Raw genomic sequence first — 24,825 nt, forward strand, 5'->3', positions numbered from 1 at the left:
GCAATGCATTGTTTTTTTTCCCCTTAACTATGAAGTGGTACTTCTGTCTTCATTTCTGAACCGACTCGTTCGGGAGTTAGGAATCGTTTGACACACAGCACAACAATTGCACTGGTTTATTTATTTTATTGCCGTATCAACTTTACATGAGCATACTCGTATATCTGCCTGAACTGTGTGAAGAACAAAATCTGGTACATCCTTCTTTTCAGATAATATACGCCGCAACTGACCCACAGTATAACAAAATTAGAGATCACTACGGCAACCCGCGTTGGGAGAATGTCAAAGCATTGACGCCTCCTCGGCACTCGTCGCCTCTCTTTGCCTCTCATTATCATCTCTTCTTTGTTCGTTAATTTAACTGCTGAATAAGCGTAATTATCTTATGCTTTCAATAAAGAACGATTTATTTACTCTGATTAAACCTTCTTGTACTCAAATCAACCATTTTGGTTTTTGAAATTTGCCCCCATGGTTGCTTTGCCGTCCACTTACTATATCCCCGTCCGACCTACTCAATGCTGGAATGGTTTTTGCTTATAATTGATTAACTAATTAGCCTATGTCAATGAAACTTTATTGTTCGATTAATTATAACTCATACTATACATTTCAATTCATTTCAAACTTTATTTTCACTCTTTTGCCTATTTTTGCACTATTTTGCCGTCCACAGCTATTTTCCCGTCCACTCATTATATCGACGTCCGCACTATTTCGATGTTTTTTCGACATTTTTGGCTCTGATTAACTAATCATCCCATCGACATAACGTTTTTTGTGCAGCATCCTCTCATCATCCTCTTTCGATTACAACCACTCGTTTGATGCTACCTCTTCCGAGAACGTCACAACTGCTGCGGACATGTTTTGCGGACACGTTTTGGTGACACGACCCCGTGAACATAGCCTGGAAATGCTCTCGCATTAATAATAATACTACATTTGAAGGATTGGCTTAACTGCGTCCAGCCGACTGATAATCGGATATACGTTGCACCTTCTTGCGAAGTACGAAGCACTCTTGATACCCCGAGAACACTACGAAGTGGTCACATCACCAAGTTTTCTGATTATTTCTCAGTAAAGCTGCCGAATATCACAGGCGCGCAGAGTCACTGTCGTTTTGCAGTGCCACCAAATCGATGCCAGCCGTCCGCGCCATTGCGCTGAAAACGGAGTAGGAGTTTGACGCCAGTTCGGTGACGGTGCCAAATTCAGCTACGCTGCCGTCACTCATCACAAGGATCCTGCAGAAATGAAAGCATCCTCATGAGCATCACCGTACAGATTGAAGCACAAGCCACATAAAGATCTGAGCAGTTGCCTATGGCGTTTTATTTGGCGCAATGTTTTCAAAGGCCTAAACACAACGCGCCCTCTATCAGCGTCGCTGCAGATAGTACAGAGGACTACTGATTCAGGCATGTATAACATTTGAAAAGTAAAACAAACAAAGAAAAGAACAATTGGTTTGGTTTATGGGGTTTAACGTCCCAAAGCGACTAAGGCTATGAGAGACGCCGTAGTGAAGGGCTCCGGAAATTTCGACCACCTGGGGTTCTTTAACGTGCACTGACATCGCACAGTACACGGGCCTCTAGAATTTCTCCTCCAAAGAAATTCTAGCCGCCGCGGCCGGGATCGAACCCGCGTCTTTCGGGTCAGCAGCCGAGCACCATAGCCACTGAGCCACCGCGGCGGCAAAGAACAACTGGAGACCATCAGGATATGCTCAAGACAATACTTTGAGACCACTGCGGTGACCCGCATTGGAGCAATGCGAAAGAAAAACGTCAACCTACGATATCGACGTCCATGGCTGTTCTGACGTCCATGTACTATACCGACGTCTATGGCTATTTTGACATGTAAGCGTATTTTTTTTTGCGTTTTCTTGCGTTTAATTGATCACACCTCATCAACCAAATTTTTACCACGACAACATATTATCGCGCTCTCTGTCACAATAACACTTTCAGATTTATCTCCAGAGAACGGGGTAATCGTGCGGACAAAATTTGCGGTCACTTTTTGCTGACGCGACCTAGCTATATAATGCTCTTGCATTAATAATAGGAAACAATCAGGAGAGCCTTTTTCAAGCCGCAAACTCAAATAAGCTGCTGCTGAAGATGATCCGGGCCTTTCATTAACAAAAGCAAGCAAAAAGCTGGAGGTAACACTAACGCTCCGCCTTTAGGATATAGCTTAATGGGTCCCTTCAGTGGCCTACGGTCCTCTTCGCGTAAAACTTCGCTTTGATGGACACACAGTTTTTTCTTTCACCATCCCATAACGCTTGACCTACCCTTAAGAGTTCAATCCGACATAATTGTGCAGCAAGGCGAAAAGCCTTTGTGCCATCCGCTGGAGTCTCTGGAACGCCTCGGGTTCTTCACTGTGTGCATTTGTTTGATGTTATATTCATTATAACGAATTTTGATTTGTGACATATTACACCTTCGTTATATTTGGTGTGTTCGTTATAACTCACTTCGAGTTACGATGTACTACTACTTTGTTGTCAACGTACACAGCGCAAGAAAACAAACTGTTTGACACCAATTCGAATGCCCTATGTCGATTAGTTTAGCAGTAATGGATATTTGAAGTTTCGGGAAGTCACGACTTGGGCAACCAAAGGTCGTCGGTGCGAATCCGTATGATGCGCTACGCTTTGATTCGAGTAACGCGCTGAGTTGTTTGATACCACTCAGAACATTCTACGCTAATTAGGTGGTCCACAATCTGTGCACCAGTGGTACCACCCACTGGTCCCACTTGAACTTCTCACACACTGGAGTATATACCTATATAGGGGAACGATAGTACACTGCTATATGCGGGATACCGCGCTCTACAACTACCCATGCAGCACCGATAATTGGCCCAATATTGGGAATGTATTTTGCAAATGCCGTTCCTAGAAAGGACCAGGGTCAAACTATACATTTGCAATATTGGGCCGATTACCTGTGCTGCATGAGTAGGTTTGATTCACAGCTCGCGTGAATTCTCATGACGTCGACTTGTGACGTCATGCTTGATTTACAAGCTGAAGCGGACGGACAGACACACTGGCGAGTCCTATAAGGGCTTTCGCCTTGAAATCCCGCCCGCGCGCATATCCGCCTCCTCTGTCGCCTAGGCTCTGCCTACATATGCATACATGCATAATTGTCCTTCTTTGCATTCATAGTGCACGGGGAGTCCTGCAACGGATGAACAACGCGTGATTGCCCTGACACGTGGCTGTTTCAAGCACAACAAGCGGTGGTGCTTGTTGCTAGGTTGCTGTTTCCAAGGGACATCTCGCGACCGATCATTAAATTTAACTGCCGCCTGCCACGGTAGGCAGCTTGCTGACAGTCCGATGGGCAGGTTGTAATGCCATCTCAAGATCACGTGACCCTAAGCAGAAGGTAGGCCACCTGCTTTTGTAGCGAAAGCTACATTGGCCACGAACTTGCGATTTCGCTGTGGCACTGCTCCCAGGAGGCACAGACACCGACCTTGAGCCGTTGCCTAGCCACCGCCGCAGCTGGCGGACGCCGCGCGCTCGCCGCGCCATCTGGCATGACGTCACACCGCGCGCCTCGCCGCGGAGCCGCCACCGCTGTTTGGTGTGACGTCACAGCGCTTGCCTCGTTGTTGCGCTCGCCTCATCTCGCTTCGCCAGCTGTGTCGCATGCCTGCTTTCGCTACGTATATCCTGGCATAGCCGAGCTAAGCCACTGCCAATCTTTTTCCCGACACGCCGAAGCCAAGGTTGCCGCCTAACGGGACTCTTAATGAGGCCGTGTTATGAATAACGATGTTAATAAATAATGCGAATGAATTTGCATGAGATTCCAGTAATTCAAGATATTACCTGGAATGCACTGAACGATATACACTTGTAACTTTTAAGCAGGTCCCACCTGCCATTTTGTCCTGCAAAAATGTTTGTAAGCTGCCGCCACCATTATGTCAAAGTTCGAGAGGTGGTTCTCTGTAATTTTTGCCACGTGAATGGTAACCAAATTGGGCCAGATTTAGAACCGAAGATCTCAGTTCACAAAATTAACTGCGGGGTGCACTTGTTTTGGTGGATTCTCCTTGAGGGCTCTCAAGCCTCGAACGAAAATTGGTCTCCCGTGCTGTCGAAAGGGTAAGAAAAAAATGACTGGGGTTCAACCATTGGTGAAAACAGCGCGAAAGAAGAAGCCCGAAGGCGAAACGAGGAAGTGACAGGAAAGAGCGCTGACTGTTTTCACCAATGTAAGAATGGACCAACTAGCCCAGCAAAAAGTTCTGCTAGACTGGGGTTCAACATGGCTTGAACCTAGTCATACGAGCGAAATTTCTGCTAAGCATGATCTCCCCTGTTTCATATCAAATGTCAAGGTCAAGGTCAATGGTCAAGCTCAAAGGTCAAGGTCAGGTGCCCAATGGTCTTAGTCATATGATCACGTGGTCATACTACCATAGCTTGGGCGATACCACCACGCAGTTAAGTTCGGTTTCACTCTGTGACGCTTTGAAGGTCATTGTCGATAGGGTTCCCACTGTTTCAAATCAATAGTCAAAGTCATGGGCCAAGGTCAAGGTGAGGTATCCAGTGGTAATACTACCATAGATTGGGCCATGCCACCACCCATTCAAGTTCGAATTGACCTTGTGGGGCATTCACGGTCACTGTCGCATCCGCATCGAAATCAGAAGTTGTAACCGGAGGAGTGTTATTTAAATATCCTGTATTTGTACATAGTGTATTTGTCGCCCTACCCCTATCCTATCTTCTATCACTGCTCCCTTTCGCTCTCCCTGTCCTCTCCCCATCTTTTTATTCCCGCTAGTCGCCGCTCAGGTGTTTCAGGTTTCCATCGCAGATGCCGCGGCTAGCAACATCTGTTCCGTCTGTTTTATTTTTATTTATTTTATTACCAATAAATAGCCACTAACAACAACAACAACCCGAGGAGTAGTGCTCTTGCTATAAAACCCATCGGTTTTACTTCCGGTAAAATTTTATAAATGAAGCTTTCACATTTCCGCGTTCTAGTGCAGCGATACGAACTGACCTGTCAGAGTCGAGCACCGTGTGCAGTCGGTGCGCGATGGTGAGAACAGTGCAGCAGGAGAAGCCCTCGCGCAGGGTCTGCTGCACCAGCCTGTCCGTGTCGCCGTCCATGCGTGACGTGGCTTCGTCCAGCAAGAGCACTCTGGGCCTCCGCAGGAGCGCCCGGGCGAGACACACGAGCTGCCTCTGGCCGCCGCTGCAATATCCATTACAGAAGGTATGGTATGGTATCGTATACTATGCTAAGGTATATGATATATGATATGGTATGGTATGGTATGGTATGGTATGGTGTGGTATGCTATGCTATGCCATGCTATGGTATGATTATGATATGGTATAGTATGGTATGGTACGGTATGGTATGCTATAGTATGCTATGCTAAGGTATGATATGCTGTATGGTATAGTATGGTGGGGTATAGTATGCTATGGTATGCTATGCTAAGGTATGATACATGATATGGCATGGTATGGTATGGCATGGTATGCTATGCTATGGTATGATTATAATATGGTATAGTATGGTATGGTAGGGTATGATATGGTATGGTATGGTATGTTATGGTATGCTATAGTATGCTATGCTAAGGTATATGATATATGGTATAGTATGGTATGGTATGCTATGCCAAGGTATGATATATGATATGGTATTGTATGGTATGGTATGGTATGGTATGGTATGGTATGCCATGCTATGATATGATTATGATATGGTATACTATGGCATGGTACGGTATGGTATGCTATAGTATGCTATGCTAAGGTATGATATGCTGTATGGTATAGTATGGTGGGGTATAGTATGCTATGGTATGCTATGCTAAGGTATGATACATGATATGGCATGGTATGGTATGGCATGGTATGCTATGCTATGGTATGATTATAATATGGTATAGTATGGTATGGTAGGGTATGATATGGTATGGTATGGTATGTTATGGTATGCTATAGTATGCTATGCTAAGGTATATGATATATGGTATAGTATGGTATGGTATGCTATGCCAAGGTATGATATATGGTATGGTATTGTATGGTATGGTATGGTATGCTATGGTATGGTATGGTATGGTATGCTATGCTATGCTATGGTATGCTATGCTGTGGTCTGCTATGCTATGGTATAGTATGGTATGGTATGTTGTAGTACGGTACGGTATGTTATGGTAGGGTACTGCACGGTACGTAACGTTTAAGGAGACTCTGATATGTCGATGTGCATATTCCAGTACAACAAATCTGTGAAGGTGATCTTGGGGGACAAACAAGACAACTTTGAAAGCTCTGCGTGCATCCTATAAAAAAGAAATGATTTTTAAAAATCGCCGCTCGGAATCGCTCGCCACTTATTACAGGGATACCTCACCGCCACGTCACCCACCCCTATGACATCAATGGGCAGTCTGAGCGTACCTTCTCGTTCAGACTGCCCACTCAGAATGTACAGTGCTTGCCCCACTAAAATGAATGCACTAGGGCTGACGTGCAGCCGCATGTTTTCTACTTATTACTCGTTGAGTCATGGTACCTGAGGTTCTCAGCGCCGTCTACGATCTCGAGCAAGAGACCTTTTGGATGCTTCGACACCAACTCGTCCAAGTGCGCCTTTCTGAGTGCCTTCCACACCTCTTCATCAGAATGGCTCCGCGTAGCATCCAGGTTGTCTCTCAGGCTACCCTTCATGAGGTACGGCTCCTGGAAGGTAGCACGCAAGACCTTTAATGCAATAACATCATCAGTCCTCTTCCATAACTCACCAATTACTCCTCTCCTGTGCCAGCCACGGCCTCCTTAGCCCCTCGAACTTATCAATCTCACCCCGCCACCTAACTTTCTGCCGCCCACTGCTACGCTTGTCTTCTCTTGGTATCCACTCCGTTACCCTTAACGAACATACATCGGTTATCTTGCCTTAGCTATAAATGCCCTGCACAAGCCCATTTCTTCCTCTTGATTTCGACTAGGATGTCATTAACCCGCGTTTACTCCCTCAACCCCTGTGCCCTCTTCGTGTCCCTTAACGTTAAATCTGACATTTTTTTTTTCCATAGCTCCCTGCATTGTCCTTAACTTGAGCTGAGCCCTTTTTATTAGCCTCCACGTATCTGACCCGTAGGTCAGTACCGGTAAGATTATATACTTCTCTCTTAAGGGATATTGGTAAACTTCTGTTCATGATCTGCGAGTGCCAGCCACATGCGCTCCACCCCATTCTTATCGTTCTAGTTGTTTCACTGTAATAATCCTGATCAGCGGTCACTACCCGCCCTAAGTAGATGCATACCCTTATCACTTCCAGCATCTCGCTACCAATTTCGAACTGCTGTTTCCTTGCCAGACTATTGGACATTATTTTGGTTTTATGCACGTTAATTTTTATGCTCCCCTTTCTTTTTTGCCTGTCTAAGTCAATGACCGCGCTTTGAAATTCATCGCCTGGGTGATATAGTAAGCCAATATCATCAGCGAATAGCAGATTACTAAAGTATTATCTATTAACTCTTATCCCAAACTGTTCCCATCCAGGCCTCTGAATACCTCCTCTAAACAGGCGATGCATATCATTCCAGCATTCCAGAGATTGCGTCTACCTGCCTGACGCCCTCTCTTATTGGAATTTTATTGCTGTCTTTGTGGAGGATTGTGGTGGCTGTCTAGCCGTTATAGATATCTTCTAGTATTTTTGCATAAGCCTCTTCTGCACCCTGATTCCGCGATGTCTGCATGACCGCTAAGATTTCGACTGAGTCAAATTCTTTTTCGTTACCTATGTGTGCTATATATACTGGTTGGTTACAATCCGCGGATTTCTCTATCGCTTGATTTATAGTGTGAATATGGCTTATTGTCGAGTAGCCTTCACGAAACCCTGCTTGGTGATTCGATTGAGTGATGTATGCGGCTGCCCTGATTCAATCAGCGATAACCCTACTGACTACATTGCAGGCAGCGAACATTCAGCTGACCGATCTGTAACTTTTCAGATTTTTATGTCCCTTTTTACATATTATAATCATTGCATACTTTGAAGGCAAACATATTATTGAGATATATAATGCGATATATTGTCAAAGAAACATTCAGCCAGCCATGACAAATAAAATGACGACGACCCAAAGACCTCGACTTTTTAGTCTCCAAGTCACTCCTTGGGCCAGGTGAAGCAAGCAATATATATTCTAAAGTTTATTTGCGCCTTGTCCACTACATGCTAGACAGGAGCTCTTCGACTGCTTTAAACACGCAAGGAGTGCTGAACCAAATAGCTAACTGATGCATGAAAGGAAATAATGCAACAAATATTTCGGGGACATCGAACACAGTACTCCTCATACCCACCTGAGGAATGACGGTAATGACTGAACGTAGCTGGTGCAAAGGAACTGAGGCGATGTCGATGCCATCTATGACGACGCGTCCACCGGAAGGCTTCAGTACTCGAAGTAGAGCAAGAATGAGCGACGACTTGCCGGCACCCGTGCGACCCACGACGCCTACCTGTCGGGCAAAAACGTTTTCTCTTGAAGGCACAGCGCTTGGTTTTTCTTTGTACATATATCAATCCAGTAGGCTTGTCACGTTCTGTCCACCGCCTCGATTTTCGCTTTTTCTACCTAAATTTTTATTTCACTGAGCGCCTTCAGATTGATATTCCTATTTCCTAAGCTGAATTGTCAGTTTGGTGGCAATACGAGGCGCTTCAACTACAGCGCTCCATCTATGAACACCAAACCGCTTATGTTTGTTTTCACTTCGATGAACCAAACAATTACATCAAAATGGGGATATTATTCGTACAATTAATTGACACCCCGTTTTAATTTTTCTCTATTTTATTTTTGCAGCAATGGTTCACTGCTAATGGCGCTCGGCTGGTGACCCGAAAGACGCGGGGTTCGATACCGGCCGCGGTGGTCGAATTTCGATGGTGGCGAAATTCTACAGGCCCGTGTACTGTGCGATTTCAGTGCACGTTGAAGAATCCCAGGCGGTCAAAACTTCTGGAGCCCTTCACTACGGCGGCCCTTATGGGCTGAGCCGCTTTTGAACCTGAAACCCCCCTAAACCATAAACCTTATTTCATTTCTGCTTGCAGTAGAGAATCGGTTCATCCACGCGAGAATACCCTCAAATATATTTAACTCGCGTGTGAGAAGTCTTCGATTGGTGTTTTCAACACAACATACTTCGCCCAAGCGCTTACCACTGAACCAATATCACAAAATAAAAGCAATCCGTATAGAGCAAAGGATATTATCGGAATGGTCATCAGTCTTACTAACTCGAAACATACGCATTGAGGATCCAAGACATACGTCATGGACGTATGCAAGAACACTGATGAGAAAAGCAGCGCAACATTACAGGGATACAGAATAAATGAACATCACCTAGTTGACTGGTTGAGGTCAGCGAGGTGGTATTTGTCTCCTCTACGTCCCTATTTTGTAGCGTTGTGTTTCTTTTTTTCATAAATACCTCGCCTGGAATAACCATCCACGAAGATCGGTCACTCTTGCCAGAACTCACCTTTTCTCGAGCATCAATTATAAAGCTGACATTCTTCAAGACGGGCGGCAAGACATCGGGTTTGTAGGAAGCCGTAAAATTGTCGAACTCAATTTTCCCTTGGTCAGGCCACGAATCATTGGATTTCGACCCCTTCCCGTTACGCAAGGACAAAGCTTCTTTTGAACTGTGGCCCTCATCAACGTCGGATCCATCCTGCAAAGATAGTAGAAAGGGATAAGACAGCTTCAGCTAGCTCACGCCATCGCGGCAACACAACAGGACTGTACTATTAGGCTTAGAAAAGAAATTAATGCTAGCTAGCTATGTTCACTCTTATCTAAATGGTCTATAGACTGTACATAGACTTCGTATAGATTGTATTGCCTTCGTATAGATATTTCCTGTTGGTATATTCATAATGTACATGCTGTCTAAAAAAAAGTCCACTCTAAATGTATGGCCATTAATCTATAGATTGTCTACAGACGGTCTATAAAACTTGTCTATAGAAAGTCTAAAGGCTTTATGGACTAAAGTTTTATAGACAGCCTACAGACTGCCTAAAGAAATTTTTGTAAAAGCAAGAACACGTCCTGGTTCTTATATTACAGCTCGTCGAACCTTAAGCCCACATCTCCGTAGAATATCTTTCAAAACGCCATATTCCCTCTGTTGCCATGAAAAATGCATTGCTTCAATGTATGTAAACCTAATAGACTCGATGTTACACGCTTTACGCGAAGAAATATTAATTTAAATTGACCTCACGAGGATCTTTTATATCAAGAGATAATCTACAAGTTCTGAAGAAAACATTTTTTTTTGCAGTTAAATTTATTCTTTCTTGGTAAGACTGTCATATTTTGTCATTATTCCTTGTTGACACTTGTATTTTCCACCCCCTCCGGATTTTCCCATATAGGCGATTGAAGTCACTCGGAGTACTTTTAAAGGTAGAATGAAAAGCAAGATGTTAGATACCGTTTCTTTTTTGTCTATTCTTAGTTGCTTTTCCTTTTAACTCATCGTTTGTTAGAAATTTGGGTGCACGTTAAACAACTCTGCGCAACTTATTTTAATGGTGGATACATACAAAGCTTTCAAATAAGGCGTGCATCCGAGGCCTTGGCAATAGTAACCAATAAAATTTCTTCAGGCTTCATTTTGTGTAGCCGGATACTATCCACGAGCCTGCCTAGATTTGAAACAGTTACCTGAAGAGGGAACACAGAGTTACCTCAGGAGGGAGCTTAGTGTACTCCACGGTCCGTTCGAAGGCGATCGCCGCAAGGAAGCAGAAGAAGAGGGAAGCATTGGCGGCCGACAGCAACATGGGTATCTAAAACATTGCAGAGAAATGGAAACATTGGAGGTGATATACGACAGCCAGTTATGATTTGAATATTGAAGTCATTATTTATTCTATTGTTTTGGTGAACAATTAAAAATATTTAGGTTTAGGCGGCTTATGTTTCTGAGTCCTCGCTTTCTTTACTACAGCGATCGCCGGCTCTGAAGGCATGCAGGTCCTCTTTATTCACGATGTGGCGTCTGTGTAAAAAGCTGCGACTTTGCCGCAGGCACTACTAGGCTTACTTGTTTTCTATTTGCACTTTATAACCCGCTCCCTATCCATTTCCGCTACAGCGGAGCATTAAGCCGGTATCTTCTCCTTAAGCTCCCTATCATTACTTTTCCTTTCCATTACTTAGCCTTTGTAACTGTGTCATCGCCAACCCCAGCCGCGGTTTAGACAACGAACTCAAACTGCAGTGCAGCTGGAAATAACAACAGGGAAAATGAACATGAGCAGAATATGTTGTCCAATACGCAGAACCGGAAACCTGTGGTCAATAGGAGCCACCGAGTGGGCAGGAAAGGAAAGGGAAGGAAAAGGAAGGGAAGGTTTGGTTTTTGGTTTTATCGGGTTTAACGTCCCAAAGCGACTAAGGCTCCGGAGTGGAGGGCTCCGGAAATTTCGACCACCTGGGGTTCTTTAACGTGCACTGACATCGCACAGTACACGAGCCTCGAATTTCTCCTCCAAAGAAATTCAACCGCCGCGGCCGGGATCGAACCCGCGTCTTTCGGGACAGCAGCCGAGCACCATAGCCACTGAGCCACCGCGGCGGCAGGAAGGGAAGGAAAGAGAAGGAAAGGGAAGGAAAGGGAAGGAAACAGGGAAGAAAAGGAAAGTACAGGAAAGGGAAGTAAAGGGAAGGAAACAGGGAAGAAAAGGAAAGGACAGGAAAGAGAAGTAAATGGAAGGAAACAGGGAAGAAAAGGAAAGGACAGGAAAGGGAAGTAAAGGGAAGGAAACAGGGAAGGAAAGGAAAGGAAAGGGAAGTAAAGGGAAGGAAACAGGGAAGAAAAGGAAAGGACAGGAAAGGGAAGTAAAGGGAAGGAAACAGGGAAGAAAACGAAAGGACAGGAAAGGGAAGTAAAGGGAAGGAAACAGGGAAGAAAAGGAAAGAACAGGAAAGGGAAGTAAAGGGAGGAAACAGGGAAGAAAAGGAAAGGACAGGAAAGGGAAGTAAATGGAAGGAAACAGGGAAGAAAATGAAAGGACAGGAAAGGGAAGTAAAGGGAAGGGAAGGAAAGAGGACAAGGAAGGGAAGGGAAGGAAAGAAACGGACAGGAAAGGAAAGGATCGGCACTAGCTGAGTCAGATATATTCCCGAGCAAAGAAAAGTTGCTACAGAGCGGATGTGAATGTCGCAATATATGAATACTGGCAGGTCATTGGAAAAGTCTATGTCCCTCAGTGGGCCCGAGTCGCCTAATGATGATGACGGAGGAGCGTATGTCTACCCACCGACATCGCAGAGCTCAACGCCAGGCCGACTCCGCTCGGCGAAGGAGTCGTGGTCGACAGGGACAAGATCAGCACCAGGGTGACCACGGCGCAGAGACCCGCGATGCCTCCGGAGACTCTGGTAAAGCGGACGGACGCAGCCAACGACCAGTAGAACTTGACGGCACCGTCCAGGAGCCGGTAGAATCGCCGGCACATGAGCTCCACGGCGCCGTAGCAGCGCACGCTGCTCATCGCGTCTCGAGTCTCCGTCAGGTGTTGCAACACGCGGGACATACACGCGGTCTCCAGAGTCCTAAGCACGTTGGTCGCCCTTACTGTAACAGCCTGCGTAGTGTCGCCGAGACGGCGGTCAATGAAGGTGCATTTAAAAGTTCCCTGACTTTTCAATCTCCCCCACCACGAACCATTCCTAAACGGAACTATCAGGGCTTCCTAGGCGCAACAATAGGGACCTACAGCCCAGAGTTGCCAGGTGCCGCCGAGCAAATAAGCAAATAACCACCCCAAAACAAGCCCAAAAAAAGCGGCGCGACTTTTGCTAAGAAGCCCAAAAGAAGCGGACGATAACAAACTTTCTCATTCTTGAAAATCGTTTAATTATAGTATCCAAAAATAGCAGAAATACGAAGGGAAGGTGATCAAATTACTTTATTTTGAACAGCGACGATATCCACGAGAATGATCGAAAACACTCATGTACTTTTTAACATTGTCCCTACGGTAGCCTGCACCCTGTTCATGCGCGTTTGCCAGTATACATGAATGAAGTTTCTTGTTGACTCCTTCCAACATATGTTTAATTTCACGGCTCAACTACACACAGTCATCGTCGGTAGTGTTCGACCCATCAGGAAAATCCTCCGCATCCACATCGGAACCATACATGTTTTTAAGTGCTGAACAGCTGCAACATTTTTAATGTCGGTGGAAAGTACCGGCAGCAAACACCTCAAAACTCGTTTGCCATATTTCGGGCACTTCGAAGCCAATTTGCACAAAGAACACCGGCAACACACTACGACATAGACCAACGTTCATGGAACTTTAGTTCCATTAGTGCTGGTAGTGCTGGCAAGGCGTCAAATTATTGATGAATGGAGAGGGACTGTTTCGTACTTTGTGACTCCTGCTACTATCGCGTATATTTAACGACAAACGCGCGTGATGGGCATTAAAACAACAATATTTGCAGGAAAAGTGCAAGTAAGCCCCAAAAAATGCGACAAGCGGCTGTAAAAATTTACAAGCGACTTGGTGAAAAAAGAAGCCCAAATTCACTTATATTAAGCGGAACTGGCAACCCTGCTACAGCCCATAAAGCAGCCCCTACTAGAGGGTACGGCGATAGGAAATCTTATAAGGCAACAACTTCGACATTTCAAAAGGAAGCGCTTCCCTTTTAGAGGCTATACATGGGTGCTTGGAGCGCGGTAGGGCTACCGGCAGAAGCTTGACACCACAGATGATATTTGCGGTTGCTGCACACAGGATAGAGAAACGATAAAGCACATTCTTATCCAGTGTAACGCCCTTTAGCCCTCAGTGCACGACGGAAGCATGTAAAATCAGAGATCAACAGGGGCATAAGAACCGGCAAGACATGCTCAAGTTTCAAAATGTAGAAGCTAGTAAGAGGCGATTAGAGGACCAGCACAAACGCACGAGAAAGTAGTTTAGATAGGAAAAAACAAAATTGGCAGTTGATCGGAAGAAAATGGGCCCATTGGAAATTATTGGCTATGTGTAAAAAAAAAACACCCCGACGTATGTGCGATACTACTAACTAGCTATATCGATCTGATTAAGAAGCTCTGGGGCATTTCGTGATCAGCATATGCATTTTAATAAACGAAACCGACGATATAACTTAACTCCGGACTCTAAGGCTCACCCATGTAAAATACGATCTTGAAACCACTAAGTTCAAAAGCCTAGGTCCGAGGTTCGATCCCGAGGTGGTTCGCATCGTGACCAGTACTTCTGCCGGAAGGCGCGGATGGGCAAGCAGATACAAAGAAAATAAATCGATAGCGAGAGGGAACCTAGTTCAGCAGTTTGGAACAGTTTTATTTTGCGCGCCCGATCTTCTTTGCCTTTTAGCCGTTGTTCAGCGCCGCCGTAGGGGCAGGCGAATGACGTTGTGAATTTAGCTCATCATCATCATCATTTATTATCCCTTAAGGGCCCCTGTCGGGGTATTACATAAGGGGGAGAGAATAGAGAAATGATACTGAACAAAAGGTCAATAAAAAAAAAACAACGCGGCAACACAAAACATAGAGCAAAGAACGCGTAAGTCATGAAACAGTGCTTATCACCACTGCTCTGATACAAAGACCATCACACTATTAGACGAATGCTTCGGGCAGCAGGGCGAGTACACACAGGCTACAACAAAAATGGAAAACATCGAAAAAAATTGAAACATTTTGAACATAAATCGAAAAAACATGTCAGCCGAGAACGAAACTTAACAACACATCGTTTTGAACTTAGTCGCATCAGGCTTATTAGCAAATGGTTCGGCCATCAGGTTCCACTCTTCAATTGCAGTGGGAAAGAAGGACTTACTAAAAGCGTCAGTTGAACCAACAATGACGTCACAAGTCATACCAAGCAATGGGAGAAGGCTAAAAGAATTGTCTGTAAATGTGGCCCGGTCTCTCAATGCTTGTAGTAAGTGTTAAGAAATTGTAGGATAGCCTAAAAAAGCAAAGAAACCACATAAGAAGTTAACGAAAGAAGGAAATTCAAGGGACTAGAAAGGTTTGCAGCGGCTCACTTACCAATACTGCTATATACACGACGGCAGCAACGACGCCTAGAATGCAGGCAGGGGGCGACTGTGTACCCACCACGGCAAGCCTGGCGAGCACCACCGTGACGGTCTGCACCACTTCTTTGGTCGTCATGTACAACTGGCTGTCGACAATGTTCAGGTCGGCTGAGAAGCGGTTCAGTAGGCGACCGCGAGGGGTCGCCTCGAAGAAGGACACTGCGCTGTGCAGCACACGTCGAAGCATGGCGCCGTGGAGCCGGGTCGAGAGACGCCGAAACGCCGTCGCCAGCAAGAAACCGCCCAGTGATCCGAACAGCACTGCGAACGAAACAGCCAGTTCCGCAGTTGGTGATAGTAGGATGTCTAACACTTTAAAATCGCTGCGGCGACTCGCAATGGAGCGATGCGAAAGCAAAACGTCCTCATACTATATCGACGTCCGTGGCTGTTCCGACGTCCATGTGCTATATCCACGTACATGGCTATTTTGACGTCCCCATACAATATCGACGTCCGCGGCTGTTCTGACGTCCATGCACTATAACAACGTCCATGGCTATGTTGACGCCCACACACTACATCGACATCCATAGCTATGTTGACGTCCACACAGTATATCGACGTTCATGGCTATTTTGACACCCAAGTGCGTTTTTTCGCGTTTTTCGCCTATCATGTATTAACCAATCGCTTATCACGGACCAAATTTTTCCCACGACAACAATTTATCCCTCACTGTCTATCACAATCCAACTTTCACCAATTTATCTTAAGAGCACGACGTAATCGTCCGGACAAAATTTGCGGACACTTTTTGCTGACGCGACGTAGCTAAATCATGCTTTTGCATTAATAAACGATTTGCACTGCTCAAGGAACGGAACGCGACGATGGGAGAACGATAGCTTCCGGCATGTTTTGAGCTGTGCCGACGCATATGTCTTTTGAAGAGAGCTCAAAGATAAGCAAATGCCACACTGCCCCAAACACGCTTTCCAGTCGGGGTCATCACTGAGTAGAAGGTTTTTCTGTAGAAGTACATTTGCCAGCGCCAGCTACAAATACAACGTCATGAGCACCGAATATAAGGTTTGTTTCATTGGGAACATTGCACACGAACATTGTGCAGAGTCAGAGCAAACGGGGAGTAAAGATATTGTATAGGTCATTTGAGGACAGGTCTTTCGCTGTATTCCGCGTATTGTCGAACGGTTTCACTTCCCCTCGAAACTATGACTGCATGACAGTCGAATTCCATTGGACGGAGCCATCAAGCCATCACTTTTCAACCCACTGACTCCAACTCCTGTATATTGCACTATGTGAAGAAGAAAAAAATAGGACGAGCTACAAATTTATAAAATTATTGTCTTTACGGTTCACTCCAAATTTTTGAGCACGACGGTGGTGTGATCACAAGCCCATTTTCCTGTCGTTTTCGTCATTTAACTGTGTTTCTTAAGATGGTGCACGAGATAGACCTTTCACAAGCATTGTACAATTTATCAGCAAAGCTAGTTTCAATCGAGCTAAGTAAGCAATAGGTGACTTTACCAATAAGATATCCAGCATTACTACGGATGTCTGTATGGAAGGAACTTTAAACATAGTATAGTTGTCTCAAGAAGAACGACGAACGCATTTAGTTGCATGTCAGTTTTTGCAAGGGGTCGTTTTCGGGCTCAGCGCTGTAGTCTCATGCCGTCGACGTCCTAAATTCGTTTGACTTGCGCTGGGCAGTGGCAGGAACAGGAAACCTTCAAACTAAACAAGCTTTTCTGCAGCTGTATGTGCAATGGGGATCTCCTCCTGGGTGAAGGCCAAAGCAGTCGCTGTGGTGCGAGGTCACGTCACTCCACGGTCCACTTCAATCTCGGGCTCACTTCGGTGTTGTAGGTGATGCCCTCATTAAGGCGAAAGCCTTCAACGCCTCCTCATCGTTGTCGACAGAAGGTTGCCAGCAGACGTGTCACGCTTTTCGGTAGGTATAAGTGGTTATGACGTCAGTGTGCGCGGATTCGAAGTAATGAGGCCACCCACGGATGCCTGACGCCCCGTTTTGGAGCACACGACAACTAATAAAACAGTTGTCGTTCGCTCCGACAGGGGGCGTAAGGCGTCCGTTGGTGTCCGCTTTACATACCCCATTACTGCAAACAGAGCCATGGATACAACCGAACTCCTCGAAGCAGAGAGAGAGTCGTGCTAAAGAAGCAGTCAAAGTCAGCACTCAAAGTATGTAGTTGTTAATGTGTAGTCAAAGTGCGTATTCAAATAAAGCACTAGTACAGCACAAACAGTCTCGCAGTCAATGCCAAACAGTGCGCGCCAGAAAAGGCTTTCGCCTTGCAGAACTTTAGAGAGCCAAAGTGCCCCCTGAATTTTTTTGGTAAGAGCGTGTGATGTCGTCACAATGACGTAAGGTGCAGACGTGACGTCACGGCCCTAATCACAGAGTTAGTCTCACACTTACAGTCGCAGAAGCAGAGGACGGCGAGTACTGTGACCCAGGTGGACATAGAGTGGCCTCCATTGTCAGCCGTTGCGCCCGCGTCGGTCCACATCTTGATCCAACAGAGGAACAGCGCCACAGCCACGGCACGAGCCACTAAGCTGAGCATGGCCAAAGGCAGCAAGGCGCCCGACATCGAAACCAGATTGCGGAGGAGCTCCACAGTACCCTGAAAAGTATGAGGAAAGGATATATTCGAATACCGATGACTTGAACTTGAAGGAAGCCGGTTACAATTACTATTTGAAATCATGCGGAAGTCAACTAAGGGGAACCAGAAGTTGCTGCCCTTCGGTTTACAAGTGACGTTAACACGACGAAAGTGCCAGCTCGAACAAATCGGAAATCCGAATTAAGCGGGATCTACTTACTGAGATTCCACGGTGTATCCGCACGCACCCCTAAACAATAGATTGCGCGGGCTGGCCAGGACAATGCGCATACCGAGCCGAGCTTCCGAGCAAAAATTGGCTGTGGTTTGACCAATGGGCATCCCGAGTAGAACTGCGGAAGCAATGGCGCGGCAATGGCAGCGGCGGCGGCATTTCAGGGGGCACTTTACTGTCTAAAGTGCGTAAAGGCGAAATGTTTTCCGCACCACTTTGACTGCCTGTGTGGCACAGGTGACGCCACCCCTAGATGACGTCACACATAATTAACTACTAATTACCAAGTGATTATAAATTACTAGGTAATGGCTAATCACTGATTAATGACTAAATATTAATTAACTGCTAATTAAAGACGCTTAAGCTTCGCCTTTAGGAGAGGAACGCGACAGCGTGTTGTAGCGCTGCCAGGGAGTCCACGGAACGCCACCGCCCGTTCGGCGCGATGCCTTGCCCTTTGAACGCAACGCTTTTTGAGGAATGGAAATGGCGCAATCATTCTCTGTCATCTCGGTGGACAGCTGAAACGCACCGTACAGGAATGGAGGAAGTGGGAGTGAAAGAAGAAAGAGGGGCCGTAATGAACAAAAATGAAAATTGTATTTGAGGAAAGGAAGTTAAGCAGTAACAGTCCGACACTCGTTCCTCGCGCATGCGCAGTTGGGGCTCTCCGGGGCTCCGCGAAATCGCTCACACCTAGCGTAGTGTTGCTTCCGCAACAGAACAATATCGCACACCCTGTTTCCCCTGCCCTTGTGCGGAGCCTTCTCTAAACACAAATTTGAAACGTATGACTTGTTCCACTGGACATATCTTTGATATATTCAAATGACAGTTCGTCGAGAGTACCAGGGTTCTCTGAAATGTTGACATAACGTAAACGGCGAAATGCTTTGGCACATCGTTGCTAAGCCGCCACAAGCGCGTGCAATACCACAAACGCACGGGCTCGTCGTTTGTAATTTGGGGCAAAGTAATGAATGCAGGAACGTTTCAATGCTACGCGCGTTTGACCACACACGTGGCCAACGTGATTTCTCCGTAGCTTCTGGCTCTGAACGCACACAGTAGAAAAAGAGAACGTCGTAGAGTTGCTGGCTTGCAACAGCGTACAGGTAACTATAACCAGATTTTTAAGCGGTAGCCTAATGGTCCCGTTCGCAAAAAAAATTGGCTCCATCGGAGATGACCGGATCAAAAAAGCCGTGAGCGAAAAACCCTGGATTGGTCAGCAGGCGTGGCAGCGCGACTCAACTGATTGCTGTGTAGTGGCGCCGACATGCGGAGGCCTCCAGAACGAAGGCGCGCCGCGAAGCGCCGCTGTGCCAAAGCTGTAGCAGAACCGAATCAGTTTTCTGAGTAATACAATTTCATGCTGTATATCTGCTTTTTACTCGTTTCCTTAACTGCATCACGACATCGTGATGGCCGCTGCATCTGCAACGCTGTGGAGTGTCCCCGAACTTTCGCTGTCAAAACAAACAGATAGACCACATGAACCGCCTGGCTTGCTAAGCACCTGACAAAGGATACAAGATGTTGTTATACCTACTAAATCTCTGTCCCGAGTTTCGTCACTCGTAAGCTTTGCCAAGGAGCCATCCTCGTCGTTCAGCTCATGAAACCTGGAAACGGAAGAAATCAGTTCTTATTAAGAATACTGGGAATAACGAGCGCTAGAAAATAAGCTAAACATTGTGAGTGACCTGCTCTGTATTCCCTTATTCTCTAATATTCCTCACATGCAGTCATAGTCAACAGCAGTAAAGACCACCTGCCGCCACTAGAATGACATCCTATAAAATACGCTTAAATAAGACGATGGTTTGCCGTAGTTGTCTCTGCTGTGGACTTGCAACGCTATCTTTGCGCGAATTCGTCACCATCAAAGATGTCAGACACGGCCTGGCTGCCTTGTGAGCCAGTCCTTTTTATCACAACTTCGGTCGATATTAGAATGGTTCTATGACTTAATGCTCTCTGTAGCGCATAACACAACGCTCTGCAGTAAACGTAACTGTAAGTAACTGTGCTGGAGTCAACACTTTTGCCGCAACACTGATGTAGAGCCTGTCCGAAACATTCACATACATAAAAGACCTGCACTTCTGAAAGTTTCCATATGACGAGTCCCATAAGTCCGTATGCTAACATATGAATCATATGGAGTCCAGTATGGAGAGTATGGAGTCGATTTAGACTATACGGAAAGCGCCTATGAAATCTTACACACTCCATATGACGTCATGTACACTGTATGGAAATTGTATGGAATTATGTGGAATGCTTATGTACACCACGCAAAAATCATATGGACATCCATATATATTTTCATACCTGATGGACTCCACAATCCCACGATTCCATACCAGCAGCTCATATGGAGCATTTCGGCAGGGTACTCACCCGCTGTCACGTCTCTTGGCGTCCGGTGGGTCCGGTCTGCTACCAAACAACAAGGTCCTCGGCGCCCTTGGATCGGCGATCAGCTCGGGTAGAGTCTCGAAGGGAATCACTTGCGTTTCCCACACGAGGAGCAGCCTGTCTACGTGCCTCAAGAACACGCCTTGGTTGCAAACCACAATCCTAGTCTGTGAAGCAAACAGAGCGAAATAATTTCTAGCCTGCTCTGATCGACAAAAACTAAAAGTGGAGGGTCTTTTTCTCGGTACGCTTTTTTGCATGCATTCTGTTAGTACTTGATCCAACGCCAAGCGTATACGTCTTCTTAGTGCGAAAACACTACTCAACATGGTCCCAACCAATACTCCTGCGTGAAGCTCGGAATAGCTCGGGTAAGCTCGAGATAGTTCGGAGGAGCGTTGCCCAAGCTGCAGCCAAAGCTCGGTTAAGTTCGGAGGAGCATCGCGCCAGCTGTAGCCAATGACCTTGAGAGTGACCTTGACCAAACCTATCATAGCAACATCCCTTGCGGAAATGAAATAAATATTACCGCGACTCTATTCCGAACCCGCAGCGGCGCGATGAGATCAGCTTCACTGGCTACTGCGCGAGACCACAATGCTATCGCTGCTTTTTTTTTATTGCACGACGCTATCGAGTGTGTTAAACTGCAACGAACTCTCGCGCTGTGCATTGCACATCGTCGTCTTCGTTAACTTCCAACCAGTTCCAGGCAGTGATTTAGCCAACCAGGCCAAACGAATGCTTAACACGTCTACTCGGCTTAACTACATTGTAACTCTACCATTATTTTCATCCTTGGGAGGCGCTCAGTACTGTCCAGAGCGATAGGAAGGAGCTCTGAGCAGCAAACATGGCGACATCTCACCGTAGCTGAGGGTTTTAGAAACACTCCTATAATGCGGAGTCACGATGCGCATTACCCAATTAATGACTTTGGTAAGACTAAGTCAGAAAGGCGAGAAATGTTGATATCGCATTCCGGCACTTAACTTGCGGACGTGGTGTCATCGTTAGAACCACGTGGTCATCCGGTTAGTTAAAACGCACACAAACTGCGCGTGTAATTGCTGCTCCCAAAACTATCTTGGCAAACAATAATACGGCGTAGCTGGCTTAACAATTGGAAGAGAGGTCGATGCTACGTTGACAATGCCACGGAACCCCAGAGGCAATATAGACACCAAATTTTTGTTTGCATGTTTTCTTCTTTCAAACAATTCGTTAGACATTGGTATATATTGAGCAGCCCGTGGTATTCGTCCGAGACCATTAAATGAATTATAATTGAATTCCTGCTTGACGTTGTTTCCGTTTCATCAGCCGACCTACGGCTGTGACAAGTAGTCGACGTTAACGTCACGTGAGGAATGAGAAATCAGCTGTAGAACTGCTAATAGGTCGTTTCTTGTCATTCCAGGTCTTGAAAGAGGCTGGCTTAAGTGCTGTAGTGAATTAACAACTACGTATCAGCGATTATATTAGCGTTTTCTAGTTCATCACGTGACCTAAACACTAACTATAGGTTACAGCCATCGTTCGGTTGACTAAAAGCAAGCCGATACAGCACATAAAAAGAAATTCAGTTCTAAATTATTTAACGATCGTAGGCGAATACTCCATGCAATAGGCGCAATAATCCATGTATTCTAATGTCTAACACATCATTTGATAGAAGAAAAGAGCGGTAAAATTAATCGTCCATAGTCCTTTAATTCCACACTCGGCGCCATTGCTGATACTTCAGTTAACTCAGTTACTTGGTAACACCCTGTTCAAATTGGTCCTCCACCAGTGTACAACGGCTGTTGGCATGCGTGTCGTACCTTGTGCTTAAGCAGCCCATTCCTTCCGATGACCCGTGAGAATACCTTCGACGCTACGTGCACGTCCAGAGCGCTCAGGGTGTCGTCCATGAGGTAGACGTCGCTCTCGCTGTACACAGCTCTCGCCAGTGCCACCCGCTGCTTTTGCCCTCCGCTCAGAGTTTCACCCTACACGCCCGAGTTTCAAGGGGACGGAAAGGCGACAGTTCGTAAATACAGAACGGAATACAGCAAATTGGTGTTTCGCATTGATGACTAGTTAAATGACAAGAATTCGTGAAGCCTGCAGGCGTAGCATTAAGAGACAGAAAGAAAGCAGCATAGTCGAGAAGAGTAAAAGTGGATAAAGGATATTTTACCTGAAACTTAAAGCCAAAAATAAACGTAGGCAGCTCTGGTAACGCGTACAGTAGTGGGCTGTTAAAGCGGCATTGTGGCTGCCCAGAAAAGGAAACCACTATCTGATGCAATTTTTAAATGTAGTGGTGAGCTTGGGAGATTGGGCGAAATATTCTCACCATGATTCTGAACCGGAGTGGTGCTGAAAAGAAATTACTAGATCTCACCGCGAGAGACCTTTACCTAAAGTGAACTCAAATTTAACTGTGATAGCAATGACAGTAATTACGATCATGATGTTAAAAGTAATGTTTAAGAGTCTCGTTGGAAACAGCACTTCACAAGTGGTAGCGAGGTGCTAGAAGTGGTAAGGCAATACGTCTACTTAGGGCAGGTAGTGGCCAAGATAGTGCGCTGAGGGGCGAGTTGGTATGACCTGATTAAAAAACATAAAACTCAGCAGGGTACAAGACACAGGACAGAAGCAAACAACCTGAGCTCGTCCTGTTTGCTTATCTTCCGTGTCTTATCCCCTGGTCAGTTTTATGTTTTGTAATCAAGTAGTGGCCGCTGATCCGCATCATGAGAGGGAAATAACTAGAAGAATAAGAATGGGGTGGAGCGCATATGGTAGGTTATCTCGGATCATGAACGGCAGTTTACCAATTTCCCTTAAGAGAAAAGTATACAATACCTGTATTTTACCGTTACTCACCTACGGGACAGAAACGTGGAGGCTAATGAATAGGGTTCAAGTTAAGGACTACGCAGCGAGCTATGGAAAGAAAAGTTGTAGGTGTAACGTTAAGAGATCGGAAGCGGGCAGAGTGGGTGAGGGTACAGACGCGGTTTATAACATCCTAGTCAAAATCAAGAGGAAGAAATGTGCTTGGGCAGGGCATGTAATGCGAAGGCAAGATAACCGCTGGTCCTTAAGGGTAACGGAGTGTATTCCAAGAGAAGGCAAGCGTAGCAGGGGAGCGGCAGAAAGTTAGGTGGGCGGATGAGATTAAGAAGTTTGCGGGAATTGGTTAGCCGCAACTGGCAAAGGACAGGGTTAATTGGAGAGACATGGCAGACGCCTTTGCTCTGCAGGGGGCGTAGTCAGGCTGATGATGATGACTTTCTGGTGAACGTACTTTCTCACCCACTTCGGTGAGGTCGCCGGCGGGCAGCAGTTCGAGATCTCTGGAGAGGTCGCACGCTTCTAGGACGCGGCTGTACAGAAATGGGTCCATGGCCTTCCCGAAGAGTACGTTGTCCCGGATGGACATGTTGAAGATGCATGCTGTCTGTGGCAAGTATGCCAGTTTGCCCTGTGCATGAAGGTGTCGAATATGTTATATGAATTTTAAAAAGTGGGGAACGGTAGTTGTAGACGACCGACGCACGAAGAAACTGACAGACCGTTGTACAAAAAACGTACTGCAGAGTTGTTTGTCCCATTCTTATTGCATCCATATTCAAGTGTCATTTCCTGCCTTTTTCTCAGACGCTCAACCAACTTTTATTTATTTCAGAGATACTGCCAGCCTTCGCAGAAGGCTTTTGGCAGGAGTGAGCATACATAGTGAAGAAAGTACAAAAAAGCGCTACAAGACATGATAATGATAATACTGATGTCATCCGCCTGCTTGAGCAGATTAACACCGAGAAGAAAAGAAAAAAGAGAAAATAAGAAAGAAAAATGCTTTGTACATGCTCGCGCTGTCCAGGCATATAGAAACAACACTGGCATCAATAGCACGCTTTAGGAAATAAACACTAACGGTAGACATACGCTGATCCATCAGCAATCACAATAATCACAACCACAAAGCAATATCAATAGCGGGAACCAAAAACGCTTAGGTTGAGTTAACTTATGCACTTCAATTTTGATAAGAAAGATTCTACAGTCGGGCATTCCACAGCGTCAGAAGGCAAAGCGTTCCACTGACGAACGGTTCTCGGAAAAAAGGAATTTTGAAAGGTATCTGTTCGGCACATATATTCTTTTAATTTTTTGGAATGGTTTGATCGTGTACATCGCCGTATAACAGGTTCGATATAAATGCTACTATCTATACCTAGCTTACTATTGTAGAGTAGATGCATGTATTTCATTCGTTCATAATACTATCGCAATTGTAATGGTTGTAAATTAGCT

General features: G+C 45.7%; 1 protein-coding gene across 9 annotated transcripts in view; it reads right to left on the reverse strand.

Annotated features, from left to right (window-relative positions):
* Window positions 1-61: 61 nt before the first annotated feature.
* LOC149348807 (ATP-binding cassette sub-family C member 2-like) overlaps window positions 62-24,825 on the reverse strand; it is a 103,172-nt gene continuing 78,408 nt past the window's right edge. For 5 of the 9 annotated variants that reach the window (XM_089588354.1, XM_089588356.1, XM_089588351.1 and 2 more), the window contains 13 exons: window positions 23,816-23,992; window positions 22,338-22,505; window positions 20,494-20,678; window positions 19,640-19,712; window positions 17,660-17,867; window positions 15,194-15,504; window positions 12,405-12,731; window positions 10,827-10,928; window positions 9,608-9,802; window positions 8,417-8,575; window positions 6,606-6,772; window positions 5,070-5,264; window positions 63-1,253 (listed from right to left, as the gene is read on the reverse strand). In XM_089588354.1, coding sequence (XP_089444480.1) covers window positions 1,103-1,253; window positions 5,070-5,264; window positions 6,606-6,772; window positions 8,417-8,575; window positions 9,608-9,802; window positions 10,827-10,928; window positions 12,405-12,731; window positions 15,194-15,504; window positions 17,660-17,867; window positions 19,640-19,712; window positions 20,494-20,678; window positions 22,338-22,505; window positions 23,816-23,992 — 2,418 coding nt within the window. In that variant the 3' untranslated portion in view covers window positions 63-1,102. Of the gene's footprint in view, window positions 1,254-5,069; window positions 5,265-6,605; window positions 6,773-8,416; window positions 8,576-9,607; window positions 9,803-10,826; window positions 10,929-12,404; window positions 12,732-15,193; window positions 15,505-17,659; window positions 17,868-19,639; window positions 19,713-20,493; window positions 20,679-22,337; window positions 22,506-23,815; window positions 23,993-24,825 lie in introns of all 9 variants that reach the window. The other 4 variants (XM_089588350.1, XM_089588358.1, XM_089588352.1 and 1 more) reach the window with 4 other exon arrangements.

Source organism: Amblyomma mixtum, chromosome 4, assembly GCF_055824585.1.
Source record: "Amblyomma mixtum isolate Tamu chromosome 4, ASM5582458v1, whole genome shotgun sequence".
NCBI lineage: Eukaryota > Metazoa > Arthropoda > Arachnida > Ixodida > Ixodidae > Amblyomma > Amblyomma mixtum.